We start from the raw sequence: 14,131 nt of genomic DNA on the forward strand, positions 1-14,131 counted from the left end.
CTGAGTTGAATTATTTTAACGTTTTGAGACGCCAGTTTTGCCCTAGCTCTAGCTCGCCCAGCGATGGAGCGATCGATTGTGGCGCTGGTGGCTCGCGGCGGTGGCGTGTGACGAGAATGGAGGTGTGTTTCTTGCTCTTCCTGCCCTAGGTATTGATCGATCGCGCAGGTGAGGAACGAGAAATATAGCGCTTGCTTGCGCCGGGGCAAGATTACGGTCGTGCGCCTCCAACAGGGCAAGGATCGCAAGCTCCATTGGACGTTTCCGAGCGGCGGGGGCGCCAGCGATGCCAGCTGCGTGGAGATCGCGCTTGATTTCTTGATCTATGGGACAAAGAATGGGGATATCGTGCATTATCTTCTTGAAGAAGATGCCCCGCTGCTTTCAACGACGTTTCATCACTCGCAAGGCATCAAAAGGTTGGGATTCTTGTCTTGCTGCTGAAAATGGTCTTTAGATCTTTTTTTGTCCATCTCTCTATTTTCTCTGATTCTTTTTCCTGCGTGTAGGCTGTGGGTTAATGTCATTGGGACACGAGTGATACTTGAGGACGAAATGGAGCATCTCTTTGTCTACAATCCTGTTTCGCAAGAGGTTCTTATCGTTTTCTGGTGGCTTTGACGGGATGAGTAAAACTTGCAGACATCCTTGATAAGCGAGACTGACAATCCGGACAACGTGCTGTGGGATTCCGATGATTCGAATGTAGTGGTGATTTCTAAAGGCCATGAAGACATGGTTTTTATCTATTCCAGTGCGAGTGTCTCACCGAAGCTTATGTTCGTAGGCTTGTCAACGACAAGGCCTGTTGGATTTGTTCCTTTGGCACTCCAGAACGGAGTTTTGACGAGCCAGGTAACTGCATGTTTGTTCATCGAGGTTTCTTATTCCTGAGTTGTGTAGCAGGGGAGTGCTCCTGTAGAAGAAGTAATTCTTGAAACACACAAGTGGATCAAGGTGAAGACGCCTACCAACTAATGACTTCCTGTTTTAAAAATGTCTGCAGGGGCGAGTTGAAAGCCAAGCTGAGAGAAGGATGAGATTTGATCAAAACATTGCTCTGTTCCATTTCAAGGAGGCGTGGAATGATGCGATTGTTTTAAATGAGAAAGAGGTACTGCTCTGTTGCTGAATGCTCCATGACGGTGTATGTCAGGTGTGGGACGCTTTAGCGAAACAGGCGCTGGAGCAGATGGATCTGGATTTAGCTTTAAAAGCTTGCCAGCAAGCAAAGGACGTGAAGATGCAAATGCTTTTACGTCCTTTGGAACACATTGAAGATAAATATTTATTCGCTGGTCATGTAATGACAATATTTGGAGAGCATGATACAGCACAGGTACAGAGTGTGTCCAGCGAATTCTAGTGAGCGCGCAAATCCAATTAAACTTTGACAGGATTATTTTTTGAAATCTATACATCCGCAATCTGCAGTGGATCTACGAATGAGCCTACAACAATGGGATCGGGTAAGGAAGCCTGATCTTTGATCTCATCGTCCTTTTCTTTTAGGCGTTGCCACTAGCTGTTCAACTGGATTCGCCTTCAATCCATGATATAAAGTGGCACTATGCTAAGTGGCTTGAACGGAAAGGCGAATATCGTCAATCAGTAATGCATTATCAAGATACTCTGAAAGTGTGCCTTCCCGACACACCTCGTTACTCTCAAGCAAAGGTGTAGTCTTTGATGATATTTTATCTCGTCCGTCAACCTGTCTTGTTCAGGCCGGCCTAGCACGGGCACTTATTCACGTTGGTGACATTTGGAAGGGAAAGCAGTTGGCAATAGAGTGCAATGATACGCGCCTTTTTGGCGAATGCGCAAAGATTCTCGAAGGCTTGAACTTATTACAGGTATTTCTTCTGCTATTATCTCCCGGTCAGTTTCACTATCTGATGTCGCTAGGATGCTGCAGAACTATATGAGATGGGTAAACAACCTCAGAAGGCCACAAGGCTATACATTGCAGCCAGAAACTACTCAAAGGCTTGCTTGCTTTTGAGGGAGCTAGATAGCTTAATGTTTTACAACGAAGTAAGCTGAAGCAACACAAGAAGTTCACTACTTACATTGGTATGGCTAGTATGGGAGAGCTATGGAGGGGGAACGAAAATATTCTGATGCATCAGCTGCATATGAAGCGGGAGAGGTGAGCATATTCGAATTACAGTGCATGTTTAACGCTTGCTCTTACTCGCAGGATTTTGAAAACGTAGTTCGGCTGGAATTAGGACCACTAAATAACCCCTCGAGAGCTTATTCTGTGGTGTATGAGGTAATCTTTCATCGAACTTGAGTTCTCCGACTATAAGATTTACACAGACTAAGTCCATTTCCGGAGCATTTCTAGCTGCGAAGTTCTGCAAGGGAAATGGAGATTACGATCGAGCTATTGAATTTTTTATCATGGCAAAAAGGTAATATATTATTCTTTGGGGGCATCTTTCTGCAGTATCAGCTTAATCCGGACAGTAGAAGGGACGAAGCTCGGGAGCTGGCTCAACTTCATGGTAAAATGGATGTATACACCGGACTCGTGGTCGATATAGCGTCAACTGAAGAACGTTTGACACTTGCCAAGTTAAGCTTCAATTTCCATGTTATTTCTGATCTGTGAACTTCCTTTATCCGATGGTCAGGTACTACGAATCCACGGGAAACTACACACAAGCTGGCTTACTGTTCGAACGTTGCAATGAAACAAAGAAAGCTCTTAACTTGTACCTTCAATGGGGTTCGCCTGAAGGAATTGATCAGGTAATGAGGATTATTTTAATGTATCAAGGTTAAAGCTCTTTGCTTCAGGCCATAGCAATGGTTGGGCGTCTTAAATCCGAGGAACTTATCTCGCAATTGTTTGATTTCCTGACGGATGCCACAAGAGCGGAAAAAACACAGAAACATTTGCAGCGCTTGCACACGGTCCTTGGGCATTACGAGCAGGCCACAAAAGCTGCCAGATTGATTGCTGACCAAGAGAGGGTGAGTAGAAGTGAGCTGTGAATAGTCATGTCTCTGATCATTGTTATCGTAAAAAAGGAAGCAGGCAATTATAGGAGCGGGCATCAACTTCTACTGGATTACTGTAGAACACTTCAAGATCACGGAAAGCAAGTGCCTAGTGAACTCCTTAGACAACTCATGCTTCTTCATTCCTACATTCTTGTAAAAACGTTAATCCGTCTTGAAAATCACAGGTTTGGCCCTGCTTAACTTTTTCCTTAATTCATTTGTTTCGTGATACATTGTTTGCTCTTCAGATTAAGTGCTCGCATGCTCATCCGCATAGTGAAAAACATTTCGATGTTTCCTGCTCACGTAGTTCAGATTCTCACATCGGCCGTTATCGAGTGTCAACGTTCAGGCCTGAAAAAATCCGCTTTCGATTATGCTTCCATGCTAATGAATCCGGAGTACAGGTATTATTTGCTTTTGTTTTGGGAATCACGTGATTGACTTTCGATTCAGGCAGATGATTGCTCCTGCGTACAAACGAAAGATCGAAAAAATAGTACGCAAGCCGGAAAAGGTTGAAGACGAGGAGCCTCTGTCTCCATGCCCCGTGTGTTCGCTACCTATACCAGAAACGCAACTTGACTGTCCGGCTTGTGGAAGCAACATCCCTGTGAGTGCTGGCGTTTTGGAATTTTTGCCTCAATCCCTCTGTCTGTGCAGTTTTGTATAGTTTCTGGTCGGCATATGGTGTTGGAAGATTGGACAACATGCCCCAGCTGCAAGTTCCCCGCTCTCATGTCTGAGTTCTTAAAGGTCATATCCAAACATTATGATTCAAACACAGGTGTAGTAACTTCTTTAACTACAGATGCTGGAAGTAGAGAAGACATGTCCTATGTGCAGTCAACCCGTTGCTGAAGAGGACCTGGTGCTTGTAAATCCGGATTTGAAGAAGTGATGCCGATGCTGGAAGCAGCATCGAGGCTAGCGCAAGATAACAGTAACGAACAGTAGCAGGAAGGGATGGCGATCTTAAACTTCCCAAGCAGATGTTTGACGGGCTCCAGGATCCCAATGAAACGCTATGATCAGCGCGTACATGAAGCACGGATCTCAAAGATGCGAGAGACCTCTTTTGTCGTGCCATCACTTGGACAACGATGGTCATGAGCTGGATATATCCATCAAGCTCGTGGCCTAGCTAGCACAGGGGCCTCGAAAAGCTCCCAACTTGAAGACAAGAAGCTCTTCGTCAAGATGCCGCTCGTTTAGAAATAGTGGGGCTAAGGCGTCCCAGAAATGTGGCAATAATGCATATTATTTGCTATATTATTCGCACCACCTTTTTCTCTTTCTGTGACTCTTCATAGTGTACAAACCCACGCTCGTCAACGCATACTAAGGATTTTAAGGTATCTGAAAGTACACATATTTTTCATATCAACTTTGATAAATCTTGGATATGGTTGAGTTTGTTTGATGCCGCCGCGTTGCTTCTGTTCGGGTCCGAAACGATGATGGTGCGCTTTGGGTCCAGAATCCAGGTCCCATGAAACGTGCCCCCGGCTAGAAGGGGGTTATCCATGCCGTGGTAGCGGCTGCTCGCATAGTGGAACGCCAGATTCGCCGGGATTGCGCAGGAGAGAACATCCAGGAACTTCAAGAACTCCTTCCCATCCCGGGACGCGTTCGCGGCAAGGATGTCGTGGTAATAGATGAATTCTTCTTCCTTCTCCTGGATCATCCTGCATGTAGCGTTCACTGCTTCCTGAAACGTCTTCACGCTCGGATCGGTGAGCAGCAGCACAGCCGGCAGGTTGTTCAACTTCTTCTGGTAGAACTCCTTGCGAAACGAGAAGATATCGTTCACCATCCATATATGATCAAGCATAGCGTTCTGAGCACTGACGAAATCCGGGGACTCGACATCCTCATGTTCAAAGGAAGCGCCAATGAGTGTGTAGAACAGTGGCAGAATGAAGATGTTGTTCCTCCTGTAGAGCTTGTAGTCCTGCTTCAAGTCGTCACTCGAAATGCTTCTCGCCCAACCCTCGACAGTGGAAACTGTGCGCTTGAAGAGCTCCGGCTTCAACAGAGACCTCAAATCCTTCATCAGATCGTGGCAAGCTCGATACGCAACAATATCTGGAACTTCCGTAAGCGATGCGGTTCCATTGCAGAGGCTAAGAACAGTGTCGAGATACGATGTTGAGGCGACCTCGTTGCCATCAATCGGGTCGTCCAGGAAAGCAATGGCCCAAGCAAACTTGGCCGACGCCACCATATTCTCTTTCGGAGCGTGAGCCGTGGAAAGGCATGTCACCATTGGAACCTTCCACTGGAGCAGGGATTTCTTCTCCTCCGGACTCAAATCCCTCCTCGTGCATTTGAATGCCCACTCGTTTGCTTCCCTGGTGATTGACTTGTACTCGGGGTGCCTGTGGAAAGAGAGAGAGCATGGTACCTCCGGAAGCTCGAAACTCTCGAGAGCGAAGAGATGTTCTACCGCTGATAGCTTCTGCAAACACAGGCTCCCCATTTCTTTCTGCCAAGCACAATGGTTTCTTTCACGTCATGCTGCCCGGTTTGTCCGCTTGGATTGGAACATTAGTACTAGCATGAACCATTTGTAGCTTCTGTTGAACACGGACTCTGTGTCAATCACAATGGCTTCGACAGGTCTTCGATTTATACTAAGTTTCACGTCAAGCTGCCCGTTTGTCCACAGCGCGATGGAATTGTAAGAGGAGAGAATCTACCAATTATTTAGTACTATTATAATCATTTGCAGCTATTCTAAATAATTCCGTAAAATCCGAGTGCACGATCACTCTCGTGTTCTTGTTTGGAGAGGTCAACCCTCTAATTATCTCAACTAGCTAGTGGAACGCTTCTAGTTTCCGCTCTTGGGGGCATTCAAACAATTGTGATATAAGGTTTTCTACAGCTTGAAGAAGAGAGCTTGAAACTTGATACATAGAAAATCGATCGACTCCTTCAGGCGAACCGCATTGCCAGAGCTGCAAGTTCGCCGCCCTATGAGGTGTTAAAGAATACATTATGACTCAATAACTTTCCTTTGTTTGATTGAAGAGGTGATGCCTCTTCCAGCATCACCGGAAGATCACAGTGCTGATAGACTCGCAAGATTTGTCCGAGGTGCAAAAGACTTGGCCCAGGCTAGAAAGGTTCACTCTCTCGTACTCGGAAGCAGCTACAGTCGAGACAGGTACCTGGCCAATCTGCTCGTCCACATGTACGGCAAGTGCGGTAGTGTGAGAGATGCCCGGCAGGTGTTCGACGCGATCGACAGGCCCAACGTTGTGGCTTTCAACATCATGCTCGCGACATATGCCCAAAACGGGTATCTCGACGACGCTCGGCTCTTCTTCGACAAAATGCCACAGCGCAACGTGGTCTCTTGGAACGCGTTGGTATCGGCCCAAGCGCAGCATGGGTTTTTGGAAGAGGCACGGAGAACGTTTAGCAGGATGCCGAGCAAAGACGTGGCTTCGTGGAACATTATGATCACGGCAGCTGCCAGGGATGGCGATCTCAAACTCGCCAAGCAGATGTTTGACGGGCTCCAGGCTCCAAACCAAGTCTCGTGGAACGCGATGATCAGCGCGTACGTGAAGAACGGGGATCTCAAAGATGCGAGAGAGCTCTTTGAGAGAATGCCTTCGTCTCAACGCAATGCCATCACTTGGACAACGATGGTGATGGCGTATGCCCGGGCTGGATATATGCAACAAGCCCATGGCCTATTTGATCGGCTAGCGGAAGAAGCAGAAGAAGATCATGGTCCTCCTCCAGAGCTATGGAACTTCATGATCACGGCTTACTCACGAAGATCCCAGCTTCAAGATGCCAAGGAGCTCTTCGACAAGATGCCGCGACGTGATCGAGTGTCCTGGAGAGCTATGGTTTCAGCGTATGCCGAGTCGGGGCATCCTTCTAAAGCACTACTCTTGCTAAGCACCACACCATTCGAGCAAGATCTGGTCTGCCAGACAGCGATCATCGTTGGATATGGTCGTGTCGGGGATCTGGAGGCAGCAAGGAAGCTATTTGACAAGATCCCCAACCGAGACACCATCTTGTGGAACGCCATAGTCATTGCGGCTGCTCACTGCGGGGACTTCCAGACAGCGCGTCACTACTTCCAGCAGACACCCGACAAGAATGTCCAGTCATGGAACGGCATGATAAGTTGTCTCGCACAACACAACAGGCTCGATCAAGCCAGGGATGCCTTCGACCAAATGCCGCATCGAGACGTGGTCTCGTGGACTGTGATGCTCACTGCTTACTCCCAGAGCGGCTACCACAGAGAAGCGTTCCTCCTCTTTCGACTCACGGACTTGGAAGGCATGGATCCCGACGCTGTGGCTCTGGCCTGTGCTTTCGATGCCTGTGCGAGCTTCTCGAGCAGCAGGGAAGGGAGAGATCTTCACGGCTCCATCAGCGGCAGCAAGCTCGAGAAGGATTTGCTGGTTGCAAATGCGATGATCAACATGTATGGTAAGTTCGGGCTCCTCGATCGCGCAGAGGTGGTGTTTGAGCGAATGAACAACGCCGATGCCGTGTCATGGAACGCTATGATCACAGCTTTCGCTCAGAACGGGCTGTGGAGAGACGCCGAGCGGTGCTACTCGAAGATGCAGTGCGAGGGGCTCCAGCCGGATGGAATCACTTTCCTGGCGCTTCTCTCTGCGAGCGTTCACGCAGGGAGCTTGTCCAGTGCTTGGTGCTACTTTGTGGCGATGGAGCTCGACTACGAGCTTGTGGCGACTGCGGAGCACTTCAAGTGCATGGTGGATCTGCTAGGACGGTCGGGAAGAGTGGAGGAGGCCGAGGAGCTTGCCGCCTCCATGCCATTTCATCCTAACGTTGAGGAGTGGACGTCCATACTTAATGCACGAAAGATCCATGGAGCTAAGAATGTAAGTATCAAAGTTGCTCAAAATTTACATCAGTTGGATCCTTGCAGTCCCCTCCCATATATTTTAGGATAGAAGAGAAAGTACCACACAGGGAACACAAGGATGGATCTCCCAAGTTTTTCCAAGTTCCTGGAATTGGAAAAGTTCTTCCATGATATCATCTTTGTTGTCTATGTTGATAAAACTCACAAGCTTTTAGGCTCGATCTCAATTGTACACAAAGTAACATAGATATCAATCATTTTATACAAATCACCTTCATTTATTTATAGAATGCCCGCTACTCATCTTCGTCAGAGCTTTGATACGCTAAACCCAGCAAACCAATGTCGCCATCTTTAGCTTCTGTAGTGGATTGTGGCTGCAAAGTAGTAGGAGCTGCTGGACTCGGCGATCGTGCTTCAACACGATCATTCGTCGCAGGGCCAGCAACACGAACTCTCTTCGGCTTTACTTCCACAATGCTCTTAAGTAGATCCTGTTGCCTACAAGAGCCAAGTCACAAAAAGAACCACGCTTGAACTTAACCAGTACCGGATTCCACTCCTTGGCTTGGGCTCTACACGGATTGCAGGGAACGCCGGAGCTTGAGAAGCGTCCACTAAGCTGGCCGCTTTGTGCTGGAAAACTCGCGTCAAGGAGATCAATCACGGAAAAAGAGATAGCCGTCTCAAAAGTGTGAAGGATATCTTAAACGCATCAAACGCCTTCTTCTCTGATCTCCTCCTCACCCTCTCGGCATCCTCCTCGGCTTCCATCTGTTCTTTGAGGTAGAGAAGATCATCGCTGTCAAGAGCTGCAAAGACCCTCCCAGGAAAACGTGAGAAAACCAAGAAAAAAACGAGCTTTTCCTAGAGAAATGCAAGGAATTCAAAAACTAAGTGAAGAACAGTACCGCCTCGCCCATGCAAATACCCTCCGCGTTCCCCTGCTACCTCTTGCATCTGTTTCGCAGCGCCAATATCCCTGTCAGGGCAAGTTCTCAGTAACATCGCTCGACTGGAAGCGAAAAAATAGAAGCTTAAAACCAGTATGGCCGGTTCACTAACCCTGGCGACCATCTTCTTGAACGCCGCATCTTCATCATCTATCTTGTCTCTCAAACCCTTGGAATACCATCTCTTATCTGCAAGAAATCGAAAATTCAGCCCACATTCCACCCCAAATCCCTTATTCTAGCAGCGAATTCGGATGTAGCAGGAATTTTTTTGGAGATCTTACCTCGCGAATCGCTGAGATTGGTGTATTCCCTCACCTCTCGCCCCGCCATAGCCACGCCCGGGCAAGGCTATCTTTCTTTGTTTTTTAAAAAACCCTAGCCCTAATTGACTGACGGAAACTGCTATGACACGTCGGATTTGCGTTAACGGACGCGCCCGTTTAAATGGCTTAAACTTAAACCCGAAATAGGGCTATTTGGTTTGATATGTGAGGGAAGAGATTTTGGAACTTCTTTTACTCGTTTTCTTGGCGCTGGGCAGGGCTGGGCGGGCGGCGGCGCTGTTCGTCACGGCCATGGGCTCCATTGTGACGCGATTGATCCTGTAAGTCTCGATTTCCTTCCTCCGCGCCGTGATTCTCGAGTGACAATCGCTTTCTTGGCGATGTTTTTCTTGTAGAATGGTTGTCGGCTATGCCTATCCCGCTTACGAGTGCTTCAAAGGTGTCGAGAAGAGCCGTCCAGACATCGATGCTCTTCGATTCTGGTGCCAATACTGGTAATGCGTGACTTTTCCCTTTCCTATCCTTGCTGGAGAGAAGAACACTGTTTGTTTTGCTCATTTCTTTGCCTCGATCAGGATGATCATCGCGGTTTTGACGATATTTGAGCGCATCGGGGACACTTTCATCTCTTGGTACGAGCTTACTCTTCCATTTCTCTCTTCTTTTTCTTTTTTTCTTCTTAAGAGCAAGAGCTTGTTTCTCCAGGTTTCCAATGTACAACGAAGCAAAGGTCGCATTTATCATCTATCTGTGGTATCCCAAAACAAAGGTCTGGTACTTTCTTAGCTGTTCTTTCAAGGGATAATAACCAGCACTCGTTGTTCCAGGGGGCCACCTACATATACATGACGTTCCTGAAACCATACGTCTCTTTCCACGAGCCAACGATCGATCGCCACCTGAACGAGTTGAAGACTCGGGCAGGGGATTTGGCTTACAATTACTGGCAGAGAGCTGCGATGTACGTGCAAGCCAGGTTCTTGGAGCTCCTTCACTACGTGGCTTCGCAAACTCCGAACCCTCCCGTCGTAACTCAGGTACGCTTTGTTACGTTTTCCTTCATTTCGAGTGTTAAGCTAGCAGAACGCGTCCTTTAACCCCGTTTCTTTGCCACTTTCGAACTTCTCCTATAGGAAAGTAGACCCGGCTGGCTGAGACGCTCCTTCACCCTTGCCTCGAACTATGGCTACACAACCGTAGCAAACTATGTGGCCGTCACTGAACCCTCAGATGGCTCACAACTTCCCGTCCATCCTGATGCACAGGCATCGTTCAATCCACCACACCCGCATCCAAACAGCAATCCACACCCTCCTGTCAAGACCAACTAAAAGCTTCTTCATACTTGAAAACGAAACTCCGATTCCTTTTTGTGAGCCAAAGCCTCCTTCCTCTTTTTCGTACTTCTTCCCGAGCCTTATCCTCTCTGTTAACCAAAGTAGAGCTTTGCTTTCTCGTTTTCTCTCTTCGTTTCTCGGGTCTTCTGTTTGTAATGGCCTCCTTTGTTTTTCTCGCAGAATGTGACAACCAGGGATCAACCTCCTGCTGGTGGCCAGATTGTCGAAGACGAGGACTATCACCTTGTTAATGAGGCCGAGGCACTGGAGGAGGTCCCAGAGGGTTATCGCGAGCCACTTGTCAACAGGAGAAGAGCCGCCAATGTGTGGTGAGACTTTTCCAAGCCTCCTCCTCCTCTCGAAAGAAAAAAAACTCGTACAAATAAGCCAGAGCTTGCGGTGTGATCGATCATACACTTCGTCCCAATAGATGGTACGTGTAGATAGATTCCATTTCTCTGTTATCTAACTCTCGTGCTTCCAGTTTTTCCAAAGGGCATGTATATATTCATATTTCTTGTGGAAGAAGAAGAAGATATAGTCTCGAGAGACTTGGCGTGAAATAAAAGAGTGGAGCGTTACAATACCTCTTGCGATCACCGAGCGAGAGAGAGCTTGGAGTAAGCTTAGAAGGTACCCTGCTTGATGGCGTCTTCGTTGGCATCGCCCAAGGCGGCCTCGGACATATACTTCTCGGCGAGTTGGACCCTCTTGACGTTCTCTTGCTCCTTGACGAGCATGTATCCATACGACATGAGCTTGTTGATGGTCATGGCCGGCTTGGCAAACGTTGGTGGCCCGTCCCTTGAGTTGACGAGCTTGGATCCAATGTTCTCCACGCCGGTGGATTCGATCCACTTCCGGACCTCGTCATCATACACTCTTGCTCTTAGAGCACCGAAGAAATCTGCGAAAGACGAAACGGAAAAAGGAGTGAGAAGTTGCGGAATGTCGATCGAGAGAAGTTCCGCGTACCGATGGATTGGCCTGGGAATGCATCCACAAGCCTCACCATGTCGTCGTCGGAGATCCCATCTGTGCGGAAGATCCCCTTGCAAACTCCTATCCTGTCCTCGCGGGTTGGCGCCCAGTAGTACTTCTCCATACGACCATCTCGGATGAGCGGCGCGTAGAGCGTGGAGAAGTCGTTTCCAGTGACGATGATTGGAACTCGGGGGATCTCCTCCTTGTTGTAGATTCCAGGGAGCTGGACGTTGGTCGGATTGTCCGCGATGTTCATGAGCGTTGCGTTCACCATCTGGTTGTTGACGGTGTACTGGGTGGTGCCACCCATTCGCCCAGCACCGGCATCCAGATCGTTGATGAAGAGGCAGCACATCTTTCCTTTCTTCTTGATGATATCCGCAGCCTCGCGGTATCTCTGCCGGATGAGTTTCGCAGGCTCTCCTGCATTTCCACTCTCGAGTTCTCCAGCGCTCATCATGATCGGGCTGCCAGCAAAAACATGAGAATGAATGACTTGAACAAACAATAGAAACTTACTTGACACCAAGCTTGGAAAACACGAGCTCGCACTGGAATGACTTCCCCTGACCTTTGCCTCCCCAGATTCCAAGAATGAGTGGCACCTGGGACATTGTATTTAGGAAAAACTTTAAAAAAAACTTGTAAATTAGCTTGCCTTGATGTTTGGAAGTGACATGAAGTTCTTGGCAATATGGATCATCAGCTTCTCCATGAACGCGGGTGCGATGTAAAAGCCGTCCTTGGTGTTGTCAAAAGCAAAGCTGGACGAATTCGATTCACAACATCATCAATGGATCAGGAAAAAAAAAACGAGCAACTTTGACGTAGAAGAAGAAGCTTACTTGCGCTGGGCCGTGCTGATGTACTCGTAGCTACTCATGATAGCATTCTGGGTTCCCATTCCAATGGCTCCTTGGTAGAGAGTGTCCACCATTCCCTTGCCACGAGTAATGTCCTGCTGGTCGTCCGAGATATCGGTCGCCAAGCCCCCCCATCTATCTTTCGCCGACTGCTTTGTTTCGTCCTCTGTGCTCGAAGACTCGCAAACCACCCGGCTATGTCCGATAGCATGCGAGAGCGATGCTTGGAACGCATTCTTCCTTTTCAGGTTGAGGCCGAGAAACTGGGAATTGAGACAGGCCACCTTGGATGAGGATTTCTGCGCTGGTAAGCTCACAGCCTGGGAGAAAGGAACAAGACAGGTCAGTGAATTCTCGATCGCGAGCAAGAATGCGCTGGATCTAATCAATGCGTTGTGGAGACGACAAAACACGATGCATTATCAACGAAACGAAATCAGGAAAGATTTCGCGATCGATCGATGCGTGATATTTCGAGCAAGAGGAACAATTCTTGAAGAAAATGTGCCCAGAATCGATCGATGCCTCGCATTGCAGCGATGGAAATGTAGCAATCTAGCGCCAGGAGCAAGAATCCATGGATGCGATCCAGAGGAGAGATTATACCTGAGCAACGGGGACCGCCTGGAGAGACGACGCCATTGCGAGCGAGCGAGGGAGAGCGGTGGGAGAGCTAGGTATTGCGAGAGGGGGAGTGGCGCTTCTTCTAGACACAAGATAAAAACACAATCGCGTGGTTCTCAGGCACACATTGTGCAAACCGCGCGGCTGGATCACGCGGCGCACACGTGGCACCATTCTCAGGCCAGGAAGGGTGGAGAACACACGCCAGGTGGCATGCGCACAATGGCTGCAAATTAAATATTGATTCCTCTCCAATATTCCACTTCTCGACCACGAATTTACGTTATCGGATTAGATTAACACAAAGCAAAAAAAAACCTCGTCTTAAGAGCTTAAGCACCTGCGCTACATTGTTTATTTCTCGAGCTCTCTCTTCGTTTTACTCCACCTTGCGCCAGTTCCTTCGAGAAATAGGGTTCATCACTACTGGATTCTCCGACGCCGTGCGCGGCCAGCCCTCATCGTACCTCCTCTCCGTCTCGGCGATCCACTCGGGCGTCATGGTGCGCGGAGTGGTGCCTGCCACAGAGAATCGAATGCGCGTTCCAGGGAAAATTAGGGCGGGGAGAAATTTCACTTGCCTCCAAAGATCTTGCGATTGGAGATGAGATCCTGGCAAACGTAGGCAAAGACGAAGGAGCCCAGCACGGCGGGCACGGCCTTCATCGGGAACATAGGCCCCGAAGGGCGGAACGATCGGATCACTCGCGATGCGTCCTGCGACATACCTGATAAACCCTAAAAGATGGGAGCGCCGCCGCTTTAAAAACTAAAGGGGCAAACGAAAATAAGCGGCGCCGCTTAAAGCAAGCGAATATTCGTCTCATCAGTTATTCAAGAACCCTAAAAATGGTCGTGTGAATCAATCGAGTTTTGGGGGGAGAATGGCGGACGAGAAGCCCCCGCCGCCCCCGCCGCCGGCGAGGCGATTGAGCCTGCTTGAGAGGAGCAGCAGGCCCGACGTCCCGAAATTCAGGTACTCCTCTCCAGTTCTCCCCTCCGCGCCGCCGCCGAGGAAGCGCGTAAGCTTTGCCGAATCGGAGGATGTGAGGATCTTCGAGGCGGACAGGGAGCCCGTCGTCCAGCAGCCGATGATCTGGTTCTCGAGCTTTAGTCCGATCGCTGACGCTGGCAGCCGGCCGGATGAATCGAGCGAGCAGGTGAAAGGCAGCGATCAGCCCTCGACGAGCGGCGG

At 48.8% G+C, this 14,131-nt stretch overlaps 7 protein-coding genes across 10 annotated transcripts; 3 read left to right on the forward strand and 4 right to left on the reverse strand.

Moving 5' to 3' along the window:
- Window positions 1-37: 37 nt before the first annotated feature.
- On the forward strand, window positions 38-4,291 carry LOC9662075 (WD repeat-containing protein 19). The gene is made up of 22 exons (XM_024687832.1): window positions 38-122; window positions 169-419; window positions 510-594; window positions 643-855; window positions 907-957; window positions 1,007-1,114; window positions 1,157-1,339; window positions 1,398-1,469; window positions 1,513-1,677; window positions 1,728-1,856; window positions 1,909-2,037; window positions 2,087-2,152; window positions 2,204-2,278; window positions 2,326-2,420; window positions 2,479-2,583; window positions 2,643-2,760; window positions 2,809-2,985; window positions 3,043-3,200; window positions 3,264-3,422; window positions 3,472-3,628; window positions 3,679-3,771; window positions 3,827-4,291. The coding sequence occupies exons 1-22, from the start codon at window positions 117-119 to the stop codon at window positions 3,914-3,916; spliced, it is 2,685 nt and encodes an 894-aa protein (XP_024543600.1). The 5' UTR covers window positions 38-116; the 3' UTR covers window positions 3,917-4,291.
- A 102-nt stretch (window positions 4,292-4,393) lies between these two features.
- On the reverse strand, window positions 4,394-5,497 carry LOC9661897 ((E)-2-epi-beta-caryophyllene synthase-like). Its single transcript, XM_002982790.1, has one exon. The coding sequence runs from the start codon at window positions 5,495-5,497 to the stop codon at window positions 4,394-4,396; it is 1,104 nt and encodes a 367-aa protein (XP_002982836.1).
- A 559-nt stretch (window positions 5,498-6,056) lies between these two features.
- On the forward strand, window positions 6,057-7,976 carry LOC112350860 (pentatricopeptide repeat-containing protein At4g02750-like). The gene has a single exon (XM_024687833.1). It carries the CDS (start codon window positions 6,057-6,059, stop codon window positions 7,974-7,976), a length of 1,920 nt encoding a protein of 639 aa, XP_024543601.1.
- A 135-nt stretch (window positions 7,977-8,111) lies between these two features.
- On the reverse strand, window positions 8,112-9,206 carry LOC9662076. 4 transcript variants are annotated; one of them, XM_024687985.1, is made up of 6 exons: window positions 9,126-9,206; window positions 8,954-9,030; window positions 8,800-8,848; window positions 8,594-8,700; window positions 8,439-8,521; window positions 8,112-8,389 (listed from the first exon to the last, which is right to left on the reverse strand). In XM_024687985.1, the coding sequence occupies exons 1-6, from the start codon at window positions 9,172-9,174 to the stop codon at window positions 8,185-8,187; spliced, it is 570 nt and encodes a 189-aa protein (XP_024543753.1). In that variant the 5' UTR covers window positions 9,175-9,206; the 3' UTR covers window positions 8,112-8,184. The 4 variants fall into 4 exon arrangements, with proteins under 4 accessions (XP_024543753.1, XP_024543752.1, XP_024543754.1 ...); XM_024687984.1 differs by having other exon boundaries at window positions 8,933-9,030; XM_024687986.1 differs by having other exon boundaries at window positions 8,800-8,870; window positions 9,126-9,148.
- A 125-nt stretch (window positions 9,207-9,331) lies between these two features.
- Window positions 9,332-11,051, forward strand: LOC112350856 (putative HVA22-like protein g). The gene is made up of 7 exons (XM_024687823.1): window positions 9,332-9,448; window positions 9,524-9,622; window positions 9,704-9,760; window positions 9,834-9,897; window positions 9,956-10,165; window positions 10,646-10,898; window positions 10,950-11,051. Exons 1-6 carry the CDS (start codon window positions 9,420-9,422, stop codon window positions 10,796-10,798), a joined length of 612 nt encoding a protein of 203 aa, XP_024543591.1. The 5' UTR covers window positions 9,332-9,419; the 3' UTR covers window positions 10,799-10,898; window positions 10,950-11,051.
- LOC9662077 (ribulose bisphosphate carboxylase/oxygenase activase 2, chloroplastic) lies at window positions 10,950-13,051 on the reverse strand. The gene is made up of 6 exons (XM_002982792.2): window positions 12,919-13,051; window positions 12,295-12,632; window positions 12,108-12,213; window positions 11,969-12,054; window positions 11,441-11,916; window positions 10,950-11,372 (listed from the first exon to the last, which is right to left on the reverse strand). Exons 1-6 carry the CDS (start codon window positions 12,952-12,954, stop codon window positions 11,092-11,094), a joined length of 1,323 nt encoding a protein of 440 aa, XP_002982838.1. The 5' UTR covers window positions 12,955-13,051; the 3' UTR covers window positions 10,950-11,091.
- A 142-nt stretch (window positions 13,052-13,193) lies between these two features.
- On the reverse strand, window positions 13,194-13,708 carry LOC112350857. The gene is made up of 2 exons (XM_024687824.1): window positions 13,518-13,708; window positions 13,194-13,455 (listed from the first exon to the last, which is right to left on the reverse strand). Exons 1-2 carry the CDS (start codon window positions 13,660-13,662, stop codon window positions 13,316-13,318), a joined length of 285 nt encoding a protein of 94 aa, XP_024543592.1. The 5' UTR covers window positions 13,663-13,708; the 3' UTR covers window positions 13,194-13,315.
- Between the last annotated feature and the right edge of the window lie 423 nt (window positions 13,709-14,131).

The sequence above is a fragment of the Selaginella moellendorffii genome, unplaced genomic scaffold, assembly GCF_000143415.4.
Source record: "Selaginella moellendorffii unplaced genomic scaffold, v1.0 SELMOscaffold_55, whole genome shotgun sequence".
NCBI lineage: Eukaryota > Viridiplantae > Streptophyta > Lycopodiopsida > Selaginellales > Selaginellaceae > Selaginella > Selaginella moellendorffii.

Excerpts from the sequence above, each read along its gene's own strand:
- LOC9662075 (XM_024687832.1), top strand. Across the intron at positions 958-1,006 it reads AAACACACAAGTGGATCAAG|GGGCGAGTTGAAAGCCAAGC; the intron begins GTGAAGACGCCT and ends AAATGTCTGCAG. Across the intron at positions 1,678-1,727 it reads CTCGTTACTCTCAAGCAAAG|GCCGGCCTAGCACGGGCACT; the intron begins GTGTAGTCTTTG and ends TGTCTTGTTCAG.
- LOC9661897 (XM_002982790.1), bottom strand. The coding sequence starts at position 5,497 with ATGGGGAGCCTGTGTTTGCAGAAGCTATCAGCGGTAGAACATCTCTTC.
- LOC112350860 (XM_024687833.1), top strand. The coding sequence starts at position 6,057 with ATGCCTCTTCCAGCATCACCGGAAGATCACAGTGCTGATAGACTCGCA.
- LOC9662076 (XM_024687984.1), bottom strand. The coding sequence starts at position 9,174 with ATGGCGGGGCGAGAGGTGAGGGAATACACCAATCTCAGCGATTCGCGA. Across the intron at positions 8,701-8,799 it reads GTATTTGCATGGGCGAGGCG|CTCTTGACAGCGATGATCTT; the intron begins GTACTGTTCTTC and ends GGGTCTTTGCAG. Across the intron at positions 8,390-8,438 it reads AAGCCAAGGAGTGGAATCCG|GCAACAGGATCTACTTAAGA; the intron begins GTACTGGTTAAG and ends TGGCTCTTGTAG.
- LOC112350856 (XM_024687823.1), top strand. The coding sequence starts at position 9,420 with ATGGGCTCCATTGTGACGCGATTGATCCT. Across the intron at positions 9,623-9,703 it reads CGATTCTGGTGCCAATACTG|GATGATCATCGCGGTTTTGA; the intron begins GTAATGCGTGAC and ends TGCCTCGATCAG. Across the intron at positions 10,166-10,645 it reads ACCCTCCCGTCGTAACTCAG|AATGTGACAACCAGGGATCA; the intron begins GTACGCTTTGTT and ends TTTTTCTCGCAG.
- LOC9662077 (XM_002982792.2), bottom strand. The coding sequence starts at position 12,954 with ATGGCGTCGTCTCTCCAGGCGGTCCCCGTTGCTCAG. Across the intron at positions 12,633-12,918 it reads AGGCGGTCCCCGTTGCTCAG|GCTGTGAGCTTACCAGCGCA; the intron begins GTATAATCTCTC and ends CCTTTCTCCCAG. Across the intron at positions 11,373-11,440 it reads ATTCCCAGGCCAATCCATCG|ATTTCTTCGGTGCTCTAAGA; the intron begins GTACGCGGAACT and ends CGTCTTTCGCAG.
- LOC112350857 (XM_024687824.1), bottom strand. The coding sequence starts at position 13,662 with ATGTCGCAGGACGCATCGCGAGTGATCCGATCGTTCCGCCCTTCGGGG. Across the intron at positions 13,456-13,517 it reads CAATCGCAAGATCTTTGGAG|GCACCACTCCGCGCACCATG; the intron begins GCAAGTGAAATT and ends TCTCTGTGGCAG.